Source organism: Kogia breviceps, chromosome 3 (assembly GCF_026419965.1).
Source record: "Kogia breviceps isolate mKogBre1 chromosome 3, mKogBre1 haplotype 1, whole genome shotgun sequence".
NCBI lineage: Eukaryota > Metazoa > Chordata > Mammalia > Artiodactyla > Physeteridae > Kogia > Kogia breviceps.
Genome location: NC_081312.1, coordinates 42,024,324 through 42,040,952, shown reverse-complemented (window position 1 = coordinate 42,040,952; position 16,629 = coordinate 42,024,324). Strand labels below are relative to the sequence as shown.

At 39.8% G+C, this 16,629-nt stretch overlaps 1 protein-coding gene across 6 annotated transcripts in view; it reads left to right on the top strand.

Moving 5' to 3' along the window:
• DAAM1 (dishevelled associated activator of morphogenesis 1) overlaps nt 1-11,870 on the top strand; it is a 175,795-nt gene extending 163,925 nt beyond the window's left edge. For all 6 annotated transcript variants that reach the window (XM_059059651.2, XM_059059648.2, XM_067028409.1 and 3 more), the window contains 3 exons: nt 5,255-5,386; nt 8,010-8,180; nt 9,167-11,870. In XM_059059651.2, the coding sequence (XP_058915634.1) occupies nt 5,255-5,386; nt 8,010-8,180; nt 9,167-9,376 (513 nt within the window). In that variant the 3' untranslated portion in view covers nt 9,377-11,870. The remainder of the gene's footprint in view (nt 1-5,254; nt 5,387-8,009; nt 8,181-9,166) is intronic.
• The last annotated feature ends 4,759 nt before the right edge of the window (nt 11,871-16,629 follow it).

Genomic DNA, 16,629 nt, shown 5'->3' with positions numbered 1-16,629 from the left:
AATTTCAGTGCTTGTGATTGGTCTGTTCATATTTTCTATTTCTTCCTGGTTCAGTCTCGGCAGCTTGTGCATTTCTAAGAATTTGTCCATTTCTTCCAGGTTGTCCATTTTATTGGCATAGAGTTGTTTGTAGTAATCTCTCATGATCCTTTGTATTTCTGCAGTGTCAGTTGTTACATCTCCTTTTTCATTTCTAATTCTATTGATTTGAGTCTTCTCCCTTTTTTTCTTGATGAGTCTGGCTAATGGTTTATCAATTTTGTTTATCTTCTCAAAGAACCAGGTTTTAGTTTTATTGATCTTTGTTATCGTTTCCTTCATTTCTTTTTCATTTATTTCTGATCTGATCTTTATTATTTCTTTCCTTCTGCTAACCCTGGGGTTCTTTTGTTCTTCCTTCTCTAATTGGTTTAGCTGTAAGGTTAGGTTGTTTATTTGAGATGTTTCTTGTTTCTAAAGGTAGGATTGTATGGCTATAAACTTCCCTCTTAGAACTGCTTTTGCTGCATCCCATAGGTTTTGGGTCGTTGTGTTTTCATTGTCATTTGTTTCTAGGTATTTTTTGATTTCCTCTTTGATTTCTTCAGTGATCTCTTGGTTATTAAGTAGTGCATTGTTTAGCCTCCACGTGCTTATATTTTTTACAGATCTTTTCCTGTAATCGATACCTAGTCTCATAGCGTTGTGGTTGGAATAGATACTTGATACGATTTCAATTTTCTTAAATTTACCAAGGCTTGATTTGTGACCCAAGATGTGATCTATCCTGGAGAATGTTCCACGAGCACTTGAGAAGAATGTGCATTCTGTTGTTTTTGGATGGAATGTCCTGTACATATCAATTAAGTCCATCCTGTTTAATGTATCATTTAAAACTTGTGTTTCCCTATTTATTTTCATTTTGGATGATCTGTCCACTGGTGAAAGTGGGGTGTTAAAGTCCCCTACTATGATTGTGTTATTGTCAATTTCCCCTTTTGTGGCTGTTAGTATTTGCCTTATATATTGAGGTGCTCCTATGTTGGGTGCATACATATTTACAATTGTTATAACTTCTTCATGGATCTAGCCCTTGATCATTATGTAGTGTCCTTCTTTGTCTCTTATAAAAGTCTTTATTTTATAGTCTATTTTGTCTGATATGAGAATTGCTACTCCAGCTTTCTTTTGATTACCATTTGCATGGAATATCTTTTTCCATCCCCTCACTTTCAGTCTGTATGTGTCCCTGGGTCTGAAGTGGGTCTCTTGTAGACAGCATATATACGGGTCTTGTTTTTGTATCCATTCAGCCAGTCTGTGTCCTTTGGTGGGAGCATTTAATCCATTTACATTGAAGGTAATTATCAATATGTATGTTCCTATTACCATTTTCTTAATTTTGGGGGGTTTGTTCTTGTAGGTCTTTTCCTTCTCTTGTGTTTCCTGCCTAGAGAATTTCCTTTAGCATTTGTTGTAAAGCTGGTTTGGTGGTGCTGAACACTCTCCGCTTTTGCTTGTCTGTAAAGGTTTTAATTTCTCCATCAAATCTGAATGAGATCCTTGCTGGGTAGAGTAATCTTGGTTGTAGGTTTTTTTCCTTCATCACTTTAAATATGCCCTGCCACTCCCCTTCTGGCTTGTAGAGTTTCTGCTGAAAGATCAGCTGTTAACCTTATGGGGATTCCCTTGTGTGTTATTTGTTGTTTTTCCCTTGCTGCTTTTAATTTTTCTTTGTATTTAATTTTTGATAGTTTAATATGTGTCTTGGTGTGTTTTTCCTTGGATTTATCCTGTATGGGATTTTCTGTGCTACCTGGGCTTGATTAACTATTTCCTTTCCTATATTAGGGAAGTTTTCAACTATAATCTCTTCAAATATTTTCTCAGTCCCTTTCTTTTTCTCTTCTTCTCCTGGGACCCCTATAATTCGAATGTTGGTGCGTTTAATGTTGTCCCAGAGGTCTCTGAGAGTGTCCTCAGTTCTTTTCATTCTTTTTCCTATATTCTGCTCTGCAGTAGTTATTTCCACTATTTTATCTTCCAGGTCACTTATCTGTTCTTCTGCCTTAGTTATTCTGCTATTTATCCCTTTTAGGGAATTTTTAATTTCATTCATTGTGTTGTACATCATTGTTTGTTTGCTCTTTAGTTCTCCTAGGTCCTTGTTAAACGTTTCTTGTATTTTCTCCATTCTAGTTCCAAGATTTTGGATCATCTTTACTATCATTATTCTGAATTCTTTTTCAGGTAGACTGCCTATTTCCTCTTCATTTGTTTGGTCTAGTGGGTTTTTATCTTGCTCCTTCATCTGCTGCGTGTTTCTCTGTCTTCTCATTTTGCTTAACTTACTGTGTTTGGGCTCTCCTTTTCACAGGCTGCAAGTTCATAGTTCCCATTGTTTTTTGTGTCTGCCCCCAGTAGCTAAGGTTGGTTCAGTGGGTTGTGTAGGCTTCCTGGTGGAGGGAACTAGTGCCTGTGTTCCGGTGCATGAAGCTGGATCTTGTCTCTCTGGTGGGCACGTCCACATCTGGTGGTGTGTTTTGGGGTATCTGTGGCCTTATTATGGCAGTCTCTCTGCTAATGGATGGGGTTGTGTTCCTGTCTTGCTAGTTGTTTGGCATAGGGTGTCCAGCACTGTTGCTTGCTGGTCGTTGAGTTAAGCTGGGTCTTGGCGTTGAGATGGAGATCTCTGGGAGATGTTCACTGTTTGATATAACGTGGAGCTGGGAGGTCTCTTGTGGACCAGTGTCCTGAAGTTGGCTCTCCCACCTCAGAGGCACAGCCCTGACACCTGGCTGGAGCACCAAGGGCCTTTTATCCACATGGCTCAGAATAAAAGGGAGAAAAAATAGTAAGAAAGAAAGAAAAAGGAAGGAAGGAAGGAAGAAGATAAAATAAAGTTATTAAAATAAAAAATAATTATTAAGAAATAAATCTTTTTAAGTTAAAAAAAAAACGGATGGACAGAACCCTAGGACAAATGGTAAAAGCAAAGCTATACAGAGAAAATCACACACAGAAGCATACACATACACACTAAAAGAGAAAAAGGGGAAAAAGATATATATCTTTTGCTCCCAAAGTCCACCTCCTCAATTTCGGATGATTCGTTGTCTATTCAGGTATTCCACAGATACAGGGTACGTCGAGTTGATTGTGGAGATTTAATCCGCTGCTCCTGAGGCTGCTGGGAGAGATTTCCCTTTCTCTTCTTTGTTCACACAGCTCCCGGGGGGTTCAGCTTTGGATTTGGACCCGCCTCTGTGTGTAGGTGATCTGAGGACATCTGTTATTTGCTCAGACAGGACAGAGTTAAAGGAGCAGCTGATTTGGGGGCTCTGGCTCACTCAGGTCGCGGGGAGGGAGTGGTACAGAGTGCGGACCGAGCCTGTGGCGGCGGAGGCCCACATGATGTTTCACCAGCCTGAGGCGCACTGTGCATTCTCCCGGGGAAGTTGTCCCTGGATCCCGGGACCCTGGCAGTGGCAGCTGCACAGGGTCCTGGGTGGAGAGGTGTGGACAGTGACCTGTGCTCACAAACAGGCTTCTTGGTGGCGGCAGTGGCGGCCTTAGCGTCTGATGCCTGTCTCTGGGGTCCGCGTTGATAGCCGGGGCTCTTGCCCGTGTCTGGTGCTCCTTTAAGCGGCACTCTTAATCCCCTATCCTCATGCACCAGGAAACAAAGAGGCAAGAAAAATTCTCTTGCCTCTTTCGCAGGTCCAGAATTTTTCCCAGACTCCCTCCCAGCTAGCCATGGCGCACTAGCCCCCTTCAGGCTGTGTTCACACCGCCAACCCCGGTCCTCTCCCTGGGATCCGACCGAAGCCCAAGCCTCAACTCCCAGCCCCCGCCTGTGCCGGTGGGTGAGCAGACAAGCCTCTCGGGCTGGTGAGTGCTGGTCGGCACCGGTCCTCTGTGCGGGAATCTCTCCGCTTTGCCCTCCACATTGCCCTCCCCACCCCTGTGGCTGCGCTCTCCTCCGTGGCTCCAAAGCTTCCACCTTCCGCCACCCACAGTCTCTGCCCGCGAAGGGACTTCTAGTGTGTGGAAACCTTTCCTCCTTCACAGCTCCCTCCCACTGGTGCAGGTCGCATCCCTATTCTTTCGTCTCTGTTTTTTCTTTTTTCTTTTGCCCTACCCAGGTACGTGGGGACTTTCTTGCCTTTTGGGAGGTCTGAGGTCTTCTGCCAGCGTTCAGTAGGTGTTCTATAGGAACTGTTCCACTTGTAGATGTATTTCTCATGTATTTGTGGGGAGGAAGGTGGTCTCCACGTCTTACTCTTCCACAATCTTGAAGCTCCTTGCCCTCCTTTTATGAGTGAAGAAACTAAGGCCCAGGCTACTTGCCATGGATGAGTACCAAGTCAGTGATAGAACTCAATCAGAACCCCTAGCCTGTGACCTCTACCATCCTGCTAGTTAGAATCTCTGCCAAAGCAGGTATGGAAGAAAATGGAGATCCAGATTAGGTCAGTAGTTTTCACTGATACCCTGGAGTCAGGCAGACGTGAATTCAAATTTTGGTTCTATCACTTATCAGCTACTTGACTTTGAGCAAAGAATTTAATCCCTCTGAACCTCAATTTATGTGTCTGTACAATTGGGATAATAATGCCTCACTCATAGAGACTTTGTGGGATGAAATAAGAAAATGCATCTGGCAATGGTTGAAATTATTATTGAAATTGATTTGAGTAATCTGTGTTTATCACCATGGTAATGGAGAATATGGATGATTAATGAGACACTAATACTCCTACCTGTCTGCTCACAAAATCCAAATGGTATGGATGAGAAGAAAAATGGCGTTATGGTGCAAAATGCTATAGTTGAAATTCTACTGACCTAGATATCACAGCTTAGGAAATAAGTAGACTTGGCAGAGATGGAAAAAATCAAAAGTACCAGAGATCTGAGCACAGAATATCAACAATCAAATTCTCTTGCTTTCAGTCACACAACTTTTGAATCCAATTTGCTCTCCATTATTTAACTTCTGTTAATTTTATCCCAGTGCTAATCTCCTTACATTCTAAAGCCAGTATACAAAATCACACCAATAAAGTACTCAGATGACTGGTTAAATTGCATTTTGCAACTGTGTGTGGACACATGGGCTTGGCTATGGGAGGTGGACTATCATAAAATGTTTTACACTAGTTTTGATGGGTTTGCCATTCTGACTTATTAAATTTGAGGCATAAGGAAAATGAGACAAAGGGGTGTCTGTGTTTGAAGCCTACATTGACTTTATCCATTTCCTGTGTTTAAGGAGCTGGAATATCAGAAGTCTCAGCCCTCAAGGCCTGGAGATAAGTTTGTGTCTGTTGTCAGCCAGTTCATCACGGTAGCCAGCTTCAGCTTCTCTGATGTTGAAGATCTTCTAGCAGAAGCTAAAGAACTGGTAAATTTCCCCTTGCGCACTGAGAGTTGCTTGACAGGGCTGGTACTTTCAGATATTATAAGTATACTTTCATTTCTAGGACTGTGATCAGTTGAAACACATGCTTTCTATCTAACTGGCCTTTAGGTTAGTAAGACCTTGAAGTACCTGAATGGTGTAAAACAAGTAAATACTTTGACAGTTTTAAATACTTTGATAGTTTTTCTCTTGATTGTTATTGGATCAAAGTAATTATCTCTGGGAAACAGAAAAGAGTAGATTATGAAAACCAAGGGCAGGATGAAATGTGAGATGAAGGTATGACTGAGGCCTTGTGCTTCAGAAACTTTGAAGATGCTCACCTGAGATAGAGACTTAGGAGGGCAGGATATTCCCTCTTTAAATCTCTAGAAGAACTTACTAAATGATAGGCACTTTAATTCAGAGCCTCATTGCAAAAGGCATATTTTTAATAAGACTTTTTAAAAAAATGAATTTTGCTATTACAAAGATCTTGTTTTCCTGTAAGGGAAGAGTTTTCATTGGCAAATAACCAACCCCTTAAAATCCCCTGCCCCATCTCTCTGTCTCTCTCTGGTTATTTCCTCTTCCAAAATTCATACACATTCATATACATGTGCACATTCTCTTATCCCCTTCTCATTGTTAACAAATGTCATTAAGCTGCTATCCACCCTACTGAGTTCCTCCACACTGCTCATCTCTCAGTTGTGACAACACTCTTGCTTTAACTTGAATCTTTCCTTTGAAACTTGAGTAATGAATCTCATTTTTCTGTGGTCCCCTGTTCAGTTGTAGATATGGATGATTGTATATGTAAGTGTACACACATACTCATTAAAGTTCAGAAGTAGACTGTGTTAAGATACACTAGCTAATCTCAACGTGAAACCCCACCTCCAATGTTATTAAATAAATGGAAGACAAGATATGTTTGAATGACTGCTGTTAGAGGTCCAGCCCCTGGTACCCCTGATTGAAATCAGTGAACTAATGTCAGCAGCCTCCCCTGTGATGGCCCCCACCTCAGTCCAGGCAATACAGTACCTACTTCATCACGGGCTCAAACATTTTTCTAAGAATCAACTGAATAGTTAATTTTTGATTTATACACTTTTTTTTTTTTCAATTTTAGTGTGAGAACTTTAGTCTGGGACTAGTTTTGTTCAGATTTCTAAGACTAAAATATACATGACTTCATCATTACTAGAATTCCTAGATAAAAAGATCATTCAGTATGGCTTTGAAGTGCTTGAACATGAATGTTTTAGAAACTCAATTGTAGGCTATCTGTTGCTGTTTTGTTCATACCAGAACTTTTAGAAATTAGCTTATAAAACCATGGAGCAACTGAAGCGCTGCATGTGGTGTATGAAGAATGTCGTATTTTTCCCTAAAGAGCTTAGTTTCTAATAAAAAAAAATTCCAAATAAGTAAAAGATTGAGAACACCTCGATGAAGAGAAGAATGGTAAAAAAGCATTATTATAAATTTAAAGATGTGAAATATATATATAAAACAATTGAAAATATATATAAAACAATTGAAAATTGTCTTATTTAAGAATAAATGTTGAAAATATTTACTTTACAGAGATAGGATAGCCAAAATGTCAGGAAAACTTAACAATATACTAAAGACAAGTAGTGCAAGAAAAATAAAAGCAATTAGACCATGAAGTATTTATGCAGTCCTCCCCAACCTAAGAGTTTCAAACTGTGAAGAAAATGAAAGATCTGGAAATGTTGAAGTAGTTGATTAGGCATAGGGAGTAAGAATTTGTTTGACCTTGAAGTTAGAAACACTGTCTGTTGTAGCTTAGACGTAATAGCATTAGATCCTTACAGAAGGAGATATAGTTCTAAAAAACAACTTGACTGTGAAGATAACAACCAGAAGAACTAAAAACAAATGTTAAAACTAAAAAGACTGGCTGTGCTATTTTGTTACCCTATATATTTTTTAATTTAATTTTTAAAAATTTGCCCTTAACATTTTGCAGTTTATCTGTTTTTAAAAGATTTGCCTTGAAAGGGGTTCTAAAACAAAGGATTTAGAATAAAATTGTATTCTCAGTTATGAATTTTGGGTTGCCTTAATGATTCCATAATCAGTGAGTGTTTTCTAATTGAGGCCCAGGAAGTACAGTAATACCAATATTATTTATGGTTAGTAAAAGCAGCTAAGAAACACTGTATCCTATATGCTTTTGATACTAACCACATGGCACCAATAAATGATACTAAACTACTTCAAAGAAAAGTTAAAAGTACAAGTTTCCTTACCCCTGCTGAGTTTGCTCTTAGTTTTATGTCCTGAGTGCTCTGCCCTGTGATAGTCTGCTTTCTTGTTTTTACTACTGTTTAGTTAATAAAGAGTCATAGGATATAATCATAGATGTTAAGCAGAAATGAGGTGGACAAGGATAAATGGTTTCGCAAGTCGTGGAGTATTACATTTTTTCCTTTAGAAGCGATTGATAGACATGTTCAGCAGCCGAAGATAAATCCAGTGCGTTATATTTGACTCAATTTGACCTTTAGCCCCTTGAGAGAGATTGATATTTATGTGATCATGGCATTCTCTTGGACGACTGAACTTCTTAAAACCTTCTTTTTTCCAGTTTACTAAAGCAGTGAAACACTTTGGGGAAGAGGCTGGCAAAATACAGCCAGATGAGTTCTTTGGCATTTTTGATCAGTTTCTTCAGGCTGTGTCAGAAGCCAAACAAGAGAATGAAAACATGAGAAAGAAGAAGGAGGAAGAGGAGCGCCGAGCTCGAATGGAGGCTCAGGTAAGTGGGTGGCCAGTTCCAGCCCCGGAAAGTTCTGTTGCTGCATCTCCTTGGTTTTTAGGAGGCACTCTGCCATGCTGGCAAGAAGGAGGGCATCAAAGTCCTCTCTAGAAGGCTTCTGGGAGTTTCAATTGGTAGAAAGTTTCTCTTGGGCAATGTGGCAGTCTATATCCAAAGCCTAAAAAAAATATATCCCCTTCCTTTGATCTGGAGTTCCACTTCTTAGAAATCATTCTAAAGAAATAATCATACATGTACACAAAGAGAGCAGCAGTCTTTATGATAAGCCCTAACCTGGAACAATCTACACGTTTACCGAATGGGCATTAGTTCTAAATGATGTAATAGCTACATAGTGGACTGTTTATGCAGTCCTTAAAAGTCATGTCTTTAAAGAATATTTAATGATGTGAGAAAGCTTAGATAACAGTGGTTATCTCTTGATAAACAAAAGGGGAAAAATTATCCTTAATTCTTTAAGGATATCTAAATTTTCTACAATGTGTGAGTATTATTTGGCTCTTAATATTAGTAACTCTTGCATAGCAGGTTCCAGCCATCCGAAGTAGATACAGGCTTAGCCTTTGATGTCAGGAACGTGGCCTAATGAGCATTTGCTTTAGTGTCTCTATACCATCAAAGAAACCAATATTTGGGGTCTATTTAATAGTGATAACTTTCTTATTCCATCATAGAAGTATGAGTAGCCTTAATTGCTCTCTTTTTAACTAGAATATCATGGGGTTTACCCAGATTCTAGACGGCAAGAGTCTAATCACAAAGTGGTGGTCATTTTTTTCATTGTTCCTTGCTTCTCTGATAGCCCTCATGTCCCAGTCATCCTCTCTCATGACATCCAATGGGGATGGCAGCTGTCAACAAACATGGCTCAGTGGACTGAAGCACCATCATGTTCCACAGAATTCATCTCCACTCAATACAATATTATTTTGACACTTCTCTAAGAGGTCACTTTCCATTTGCAGCTCAAGGAACAACGTGAAAGGGAACGGAAAATGAGGAAAGCGAAAGAGAACAGTGAAGAAGGCGGAGAGTTCGATGACCTGGTTTCCGCTTTGCGCTCAGGAGAAGTGTTTGACAAAGACCTTTCTAAACTGAAACGGAATCGCAAGCGCATTACCAACCAGATGACGGACAGCAGCCGAGAGAGACCGGTTACAAAACTTAATTTCTAATTTCCCTTGAATACTTTTTTAGAAAGCTTATTAGCGGCCCTTTGAAGTGACTAGAACTTTTCATTACACTGCCTTGCAATCCAAACAGTGGCAATTTCTCCTTTCATCTGCGAGTGAATGTGTGTGTATGTAAATGTATGTGTGTGTATATATGAAGAAATGTATATAGAAATCTGAGAGTTGTCTGGAGACCTATATGTTTGGTTAAAAAAAAAAAAAATCTATGTTTATGTATGTGCTCAGAACCCATTTGTGTATGCATTCATATTGAGTGTGGCTCATCTTCTTCCCCTGAACACCATGACTGTTGAGAAGCACAATACTATCTCCTCAAAGAGATACAGAGACATTCCCTAGAGTAAAAAAGAAAAACAAAAAATAAATAAATAAAGCTTGAGAAATATTTTATGGTTTCCAAGCTTGATATACTTTGAAATTATTTTCACTGGTGAAACTGGTGTTGGAAAAATATAGAATTAAAATGGTTTTTGATAGTTGACAGTATGATGCTGGTGCATTGCATCAGTAGTTGATAGGACCAGCTTAGAATTTCTGACATTGGTGTGGGGATGCAGTCTATAAATGTTTATTGAGAACATCTGGCACACAATCTGAATTATGTAGAATGTCCATCAGAGTTCTTTTATATGTTTAAAACTTGGACATCAATTTTTTCCCCCCTAATTTCATCGAGTTCTCTGCCAAGCATTTTTGATAATTTCTTTACATTGCTTTTGGAAAGAACACTATCTAAATGCAATCCATGCTCTTGTTAAAGAACACAATTACCATAATAATTGCTTGTTCTCCTAACAATATAAACCTATAAACTTTAAAAATAAAATTTTCCACCCAAGACCTACAAGGAGGAATTCTCTGAAGGGATAAAAATTATTTTTTAAAAAATTTTATGGTGTGCTTTTTTTTTTTTTTTCTATTTTCTGTTTTGTAGGACAAGCTGCATCTTCTGTAAATATAGGTCTGGACTAAAGGACATTTAGTAAATGCACAAAATGTCAACACCACCAACAGAGATGCCAAGAGCTATTTATCTCTAAGTATGTTTGATGTGGTTTGCTGTTTATATGTTGTCATTTTAAATTGTGTGTCAGTAACGCTACCTGTAAAATTTCAGTCCAAAAGATAAAGCTCTCAGGGAGAAATGAATAAAAACAATGAACATTAGAAAATAAAATATAGATGCTTACCATTAACCTACCAACTCTTAATATCCTTAAATTATATGATATATAAAAGAGGACTGTTACTTTTTTTTTTGCTTTGCTTTATTTATTAGTAGTGGGGGAGGGGGAGCTAAGGTTCTCTGTTTTCTTTCCATCGATCCTGTTGTGGTTGGGTTTCCTGTGGAGAGAGTAGTTTGTCCTATTGCACTAGAACATTATTTACTCACTAAATTGAGTTTTTCAGTCAATTAACGAATATTTATTGAAACACCTACTATGTGCCAGGCATAGTAGGGCTACAGTGGTAAGCAAGACAGAGCCCCTGCCCCCAAGGAGCTTATGCTTTAACGGGGACAGTTAAGGGGCAAACAGAATACCGATGTGTGCGCTGTACAGGAATTGTGCTATTTAAAAATAATTTGTATAAACTATAATGCCTAGCGCAGATGGCAAGGTCTCTGCGCTACATGAAAGCTGTGAAATAGTGCTCTAAGAGTTGGCAAGAGCCGTGGTTTTACATTTTTCCCCCCTCACTGCAAACTTAGCAACTTTCTACACATTATGTGGATGACTCTAGCAAATAAAGCAGTCACAAATACACAGCAGATGTCACGCTCCCACCAGCTCCTACGTACCAAGGTCTGCAAGTACACCACATTAAAGGTGCAGATGAGACTTTGCTCAAAAAAGCTTGGAGGTGAGGAGGAGTGGGATGTGCTAGTGGGTTTGTCTATTCCTTAACTAAAGTGCCTCTATATATATTTTCTATTTAGAGCAGGAGAAATTTGATCTGGCTCAAGTTTGGAACTGTATTTTGAAAATGGCTTTGTTTTACAGTTTAAGGAATGGACAAGTGGAGGGAGAGTCACATAAAGGAGCAAGTTTGTGTAGCATGTTCCTCTCGCCCTTTTTCATCATCCTCATTTTGATATGGCCATCCTGGTATGCCTTCTTTGCCATTTCCATTTTTCGTTTCTTTCCCCGAAAGCTGTGTGCAGGTAATTCCATGTGCCATTGTTGAAAAAAAAACCTACTTTTTAGATTGGTGCTGGTGTAAGTAGCCACTTTTTCCTCTCTTGGGTGTGTATTTTAAACGTTTTTTGTTTGTTTGTTTGTTTTAAATTAATGCCAAAAAGCAAAAGCATTATAATTTGTAAACTTAATTGTATGTCTTGTATCTTATTAGCTTAGTAGTTGGAACCACTTAGTCTTTAGGCGCGGGACTGTTGTTATAGTACCAAGAAAAAATGTTGTGTTATGAGACTGTAAATTTTTTTAAAATAGCAACATGCAATAAAGAGATGAATTCATTAGGTGTTATGTGTATGCTTTCTATGAGTTATTAAAACAGCATTATCAAACTTCTTTGCACTTTCCACCATTAAATTGAAATATTGCAAGTTGTTTACTAAATCAGAAATGATACATTTTTAAAACCTGTACATACTGGGCCTAGAGAAGTACAGTTTTCTGCTATGGCAGTGTTCAGAATGTCCACAGACTACCATATACTACCTCCTTCTATAACGTTTTTGGTATAACTCTATGCATTGAACAGTTTCATGGTGGAGCTACTGGTGAAATTATTCAACTGGAGATATAGAAAAGAATCTCTAATCTCTACAATCAAAATCTTTTTCATTTTGAAGCATTTCCTTTTAAAAAATTAATTTATGATATAGGTCAATATGGGAAACATCACCGTATGGAAGAAGGAGTGCATATTCTGTTCTCTGAAAATTGGGACTCTCTCTCAGCCCCACATCACTTTGGTTTCCTGGCCATCCTCTACCCAATTCGAAGTCAAGCTGAAAACAAATTATCCTAATGGTTGCTTGAGAATCCAAGCACTTATGATCTTGAGAGTGGACTCATAATGTTCTTATAATTGCTAACATCTTGTTTTTTTCTATCTAGTCCCTGGATACTGCATAGTATCCAAAGACTACTTTGTTCTTTTACTGGCATCCAGATGGGAGAGATCCTGCTGCATGGTCAGCAAATTTTATATTCCTCCCTACAAACATGGGGACCTACATACAGAACCATCTAGACCCTCAGCAGCCTTTGGTGTATTGATAGAAATAGGGAAAAACCTGAAACTTGCAGATCATTATGCTTATTTCTACATCTTCAGTTTTCCCCAGAAAATCATCACTGGGGAAAATGTGCTTCGGTCGGGCAGTGAAGCTGTTCATACCCTCCAGGATTCTGCCTCTTTCCTATGCTTAACACGGTTGGTCAGGCAAAAGGATAATCTTTAATAAACTAGTTTGGACACAATTCTTTAAAAGGTCAAGTTCTGAAAGGGGGGACTTTTTTTTGTAAACAACAACCACCTATTTCCTAATCATATAGAAAACCTAAGTTAAGACCCCCCAAGGTTTGGAGGAGCTTCAAGATGGCAGAAGAGTAAGACGTGGAGATCAACTTCCTCCCCACAAATACGTCAGAAATACATCTACATGTGGAACAACCCCTAAAGAACACCTACTGAATGCCAGCAGAAGACCTCAGACCTCCCAAAAGTCAAGAAACCCCATGTACCTGGGTAGGGCAAAAGAAAAAAGAAAAAACAGAGACAAAACAAATAGGGACAGGACCTGCACCAGTGGGAGGGAGCTGTGAAGGAGGAAAGGTTTCCACACAGTAGGAAGCCCCTTCGCAGGCGGAGACTGCAGGTGGCGGAGAGGGTGAGCTTCAGGCCATGGAGGAGAGTGCAGCAACAGGGGTGTGGAGGGCAAAGCGGAGAGATTCCCACACAGAGGATCGGTGCCGACCAGCACTCACCAGCCCGAGAGGCTTGTCTGCTCACCCACTGGGGTGGCGGGGACTGGGAGCTGAGGCTTGGGCTTCGGAACTCACATCCCAGGGAGAGGACTGAGGTTGACTGCATGAACACAGCCTGAAGGTGGCTAGTGCACCACAGCTAGCCGGGAGGGAGTCCGGGAAAAAATCTGGAGCTGCTGAAGAGGCAAGAGACTTTTTCTTGCCTCTGTTTCCTGGTGCGCAAGGAGAGGGGATTAAGAGTGCCACTTAAAGGAGCTCCAGAGACGGGTACAAGCCATCAGTACAAGGCTATCAGTGCAGACCCCAGAGATGGGCATGAGACGCTAAGGCTGCTACTGCAGCCACCAAGAAGCCTGTGTGTGAGCACAGGTCACTCTCCACACCTCCCTTCATGGGAGGCTGTGCAGCCCGCCACTGCCAGGATCCCGTGAACCAGGGACAACTTCCCCAGGAGAATGCACGGCATGCCTCAGGCTGGTGCAATGTCACGCCATGCTCTGCCACCGCAGGCTTGCCCTGCACTCCGTACACCTCCCTCCCACCGGCCTCAGTGAGCCAGAGCCCCTTTAACCCCATCCTGTCTGAATGAAGAACAGAGGCCCTTAGGTGACCTACATGCAGAGGCGGGGCCAAATCCAAAGCTGAATCCCAGGAGCTGTGTGAACAAAGATAAGAAAGGGAAATCTCTCCCAGCAGCCTCAGGAGCAGCGGATTAAATCTCCACAGTTAACTTGATGGACCCTGCATCTCTGGAATACTTGAATAGACAACAAATCATCCCAAAATTGAGGCAGTAGACTTTGGGAACAACGATATATATATTTTTTTACTTTTTATCTTTTTGTGAGTGTGTATGTGTATGCTTCTGTGTGTGATTTGGTCTGTATAGCTTTGCTTTTACCATTTGTCCTAGGGTTCTGTCAGTATGTTTGTTTTTTAGTACAGTTTTTATCGCTTGTTATCGTTGGTGGATTTCTTTTGTTTGGTTGCTCTCTTTTTATTACTTTAAATTTTTTTTAAATTTTTAATAATAACTTATTTTAATTTTATTCTATATTTTTTCTTTCTTTCTTTTTTTCTCCCTTTTATTCTGAACCATGGGGATGACAGGGTCTTGGTGCTACGGCGGGGTGTCAGGCCTGTTCCTCTGGGGTGGGAGAGCCAAGTTCGGGACACTGGTCCACCAGAGACCTCCCAGCTCCATGCAATATCAGACAGTGAAAATCTCCATCTTAACACCAAGACCCAACTCCACTCAATGACCAGCAAGCTACAGTGCTGGACACCCTATGCCAAAAATCTAGCAAGACAGAAACACAACCCCACCCATTAGCAGAGAGGCTGCCTGAAATTATAATATGGTCACAGACACCCCAAACACACCACCAGACATGGACCTTCCCACCAGAAAGACAAGATCCAGCCTCATCCACCAGAACACAGGCACTAGTCCCCTCCACAACCCACTGAACCAACCTTAGCCACTGGGGGCAGACACCAAAAACAACGGGAACTACGAATGTGCAGCCTGCAAAAAGGAGACCCCAAACACAGTTAAGCAAAATGAGAAGACAGAGAAACATGCAGCAGATGAAGGAGCAAGGTAAAAACCCGCTAGACCAAACAAATGAAGAGGAAATAGGCAGTCTACCTGGAAAAGTATTCAGAATAATGATAGTAAAGATCATCCAAAATCTTGGAACTAGAATGGAGAAAATACAAGAAACGTTTAACAAGGACCTAGGAGAACTAAAGACCAAACAAACAATGATGTAAAACACAATGAATGAAATTAAAAATTCTCTAGAAGTAATCAATAGCAGAATAACAGGCAGAAGAACGAATAAGTGACCTGGAAGACAAAATAGTGGAAATAACTACAGCAGAGCAGAATAAAGAAAAAAGAACGAAAAGAATTGAGGACAGTCTCAGAGACCTCCAGCACAACATTAAACACACCAACATTCGAATTACAGGGGTACCAGAAGAAGAGAAAAAGAAAAGAACTGAGAAAATATTTGAAGAGATTATAGTGAAAACTTCCCTAATGTGGGAAAGGAAATAGTTAATCAAGCCCAGGAAGCACACAGAGTCCCATACAGGATAAATCCAAAAAGACACAGACCAAGCCACATATTAATCAAACTATCAAAAATTAAATACAAAGAAAAAATATTAAAAGCAGCAAGGGAAAAACAACAAATAACATACCAGGGTAGCCCCATAAAGTTAAGAGCTGATCTTTCAGCAGAAACTCTGCAAGCCAAAAGGGAGTGGCAGGACATATTTAAAGTGAAGAAAGGGAAAAACCTACAACCAAGATTACTCTACCCAGCAAGGATCTCATTCAGATTCCACAGAGAAATTAAAACCTTTACAGAGAAGAAAATGCTGAGAGAATTCAGCACCACCAAACCAGCTTTACACCAAATGCTAAAGGAACTTCTCCAGGCAGGAAACACAAGAGAAGGAAAAGACCTACAATAACAAACCCAAAACAATTAAGAAAATGGTAATAGGAATATACATACTGATAATTACCTTAAAGGTAAATGGTTTAAATGCTCCAACCAAAAGACATGGACTGGCTGAATGGATACAAAAACAAGACCTGTATATATGCTGTCTACAAGAGACCCACTTCCGACCTAGGGAAACATACAGACTGAAAGTGAGAGGATGGAAAAAGATATTCCATGCAAATGGCAGTCAAAAGAAAGCTGGAGTAGCAATTCTCATATCAAACAAAATAGACTTTAAAACAAAGACTACTACAAGGGACAAAGAAGGACACTACATAATGCTCAAGGGATCAATCCAAGAAGATATAACAATTGTAAATATGTATGCACCCAAAATAGGAGCACCTCAATACATAAGGTAAACGTTAACTGCCATAAAATGGGAAATCGACAGTAACACATCACAGTAGGGGACTTCAACACCCCACTTCCACCAATGAGCAGATCGTCCAAAATGAAAATAATTAAGGAAACACAAGTTTTAAATGATACATTAAACAAGAAGGACTTAATTGATATTTATAGGACATTCCATCCAAAAACAACAGGATACACTTTCTTCTCAAGTGCTCATGGAACATTCTCCAGGATAGATCACATCTAGGGTCACAAATCAAGCCTTGGTAAATTTAAGAAAACTGAAATCCTATCACGTAGCTTTTCCAACCACAATGTTATGAGGGTAGATTATCAATTATAGGAAAAAATCTGTAAAGAATACAAACACATGGAGGCTAAACAATACACTACTTAATAA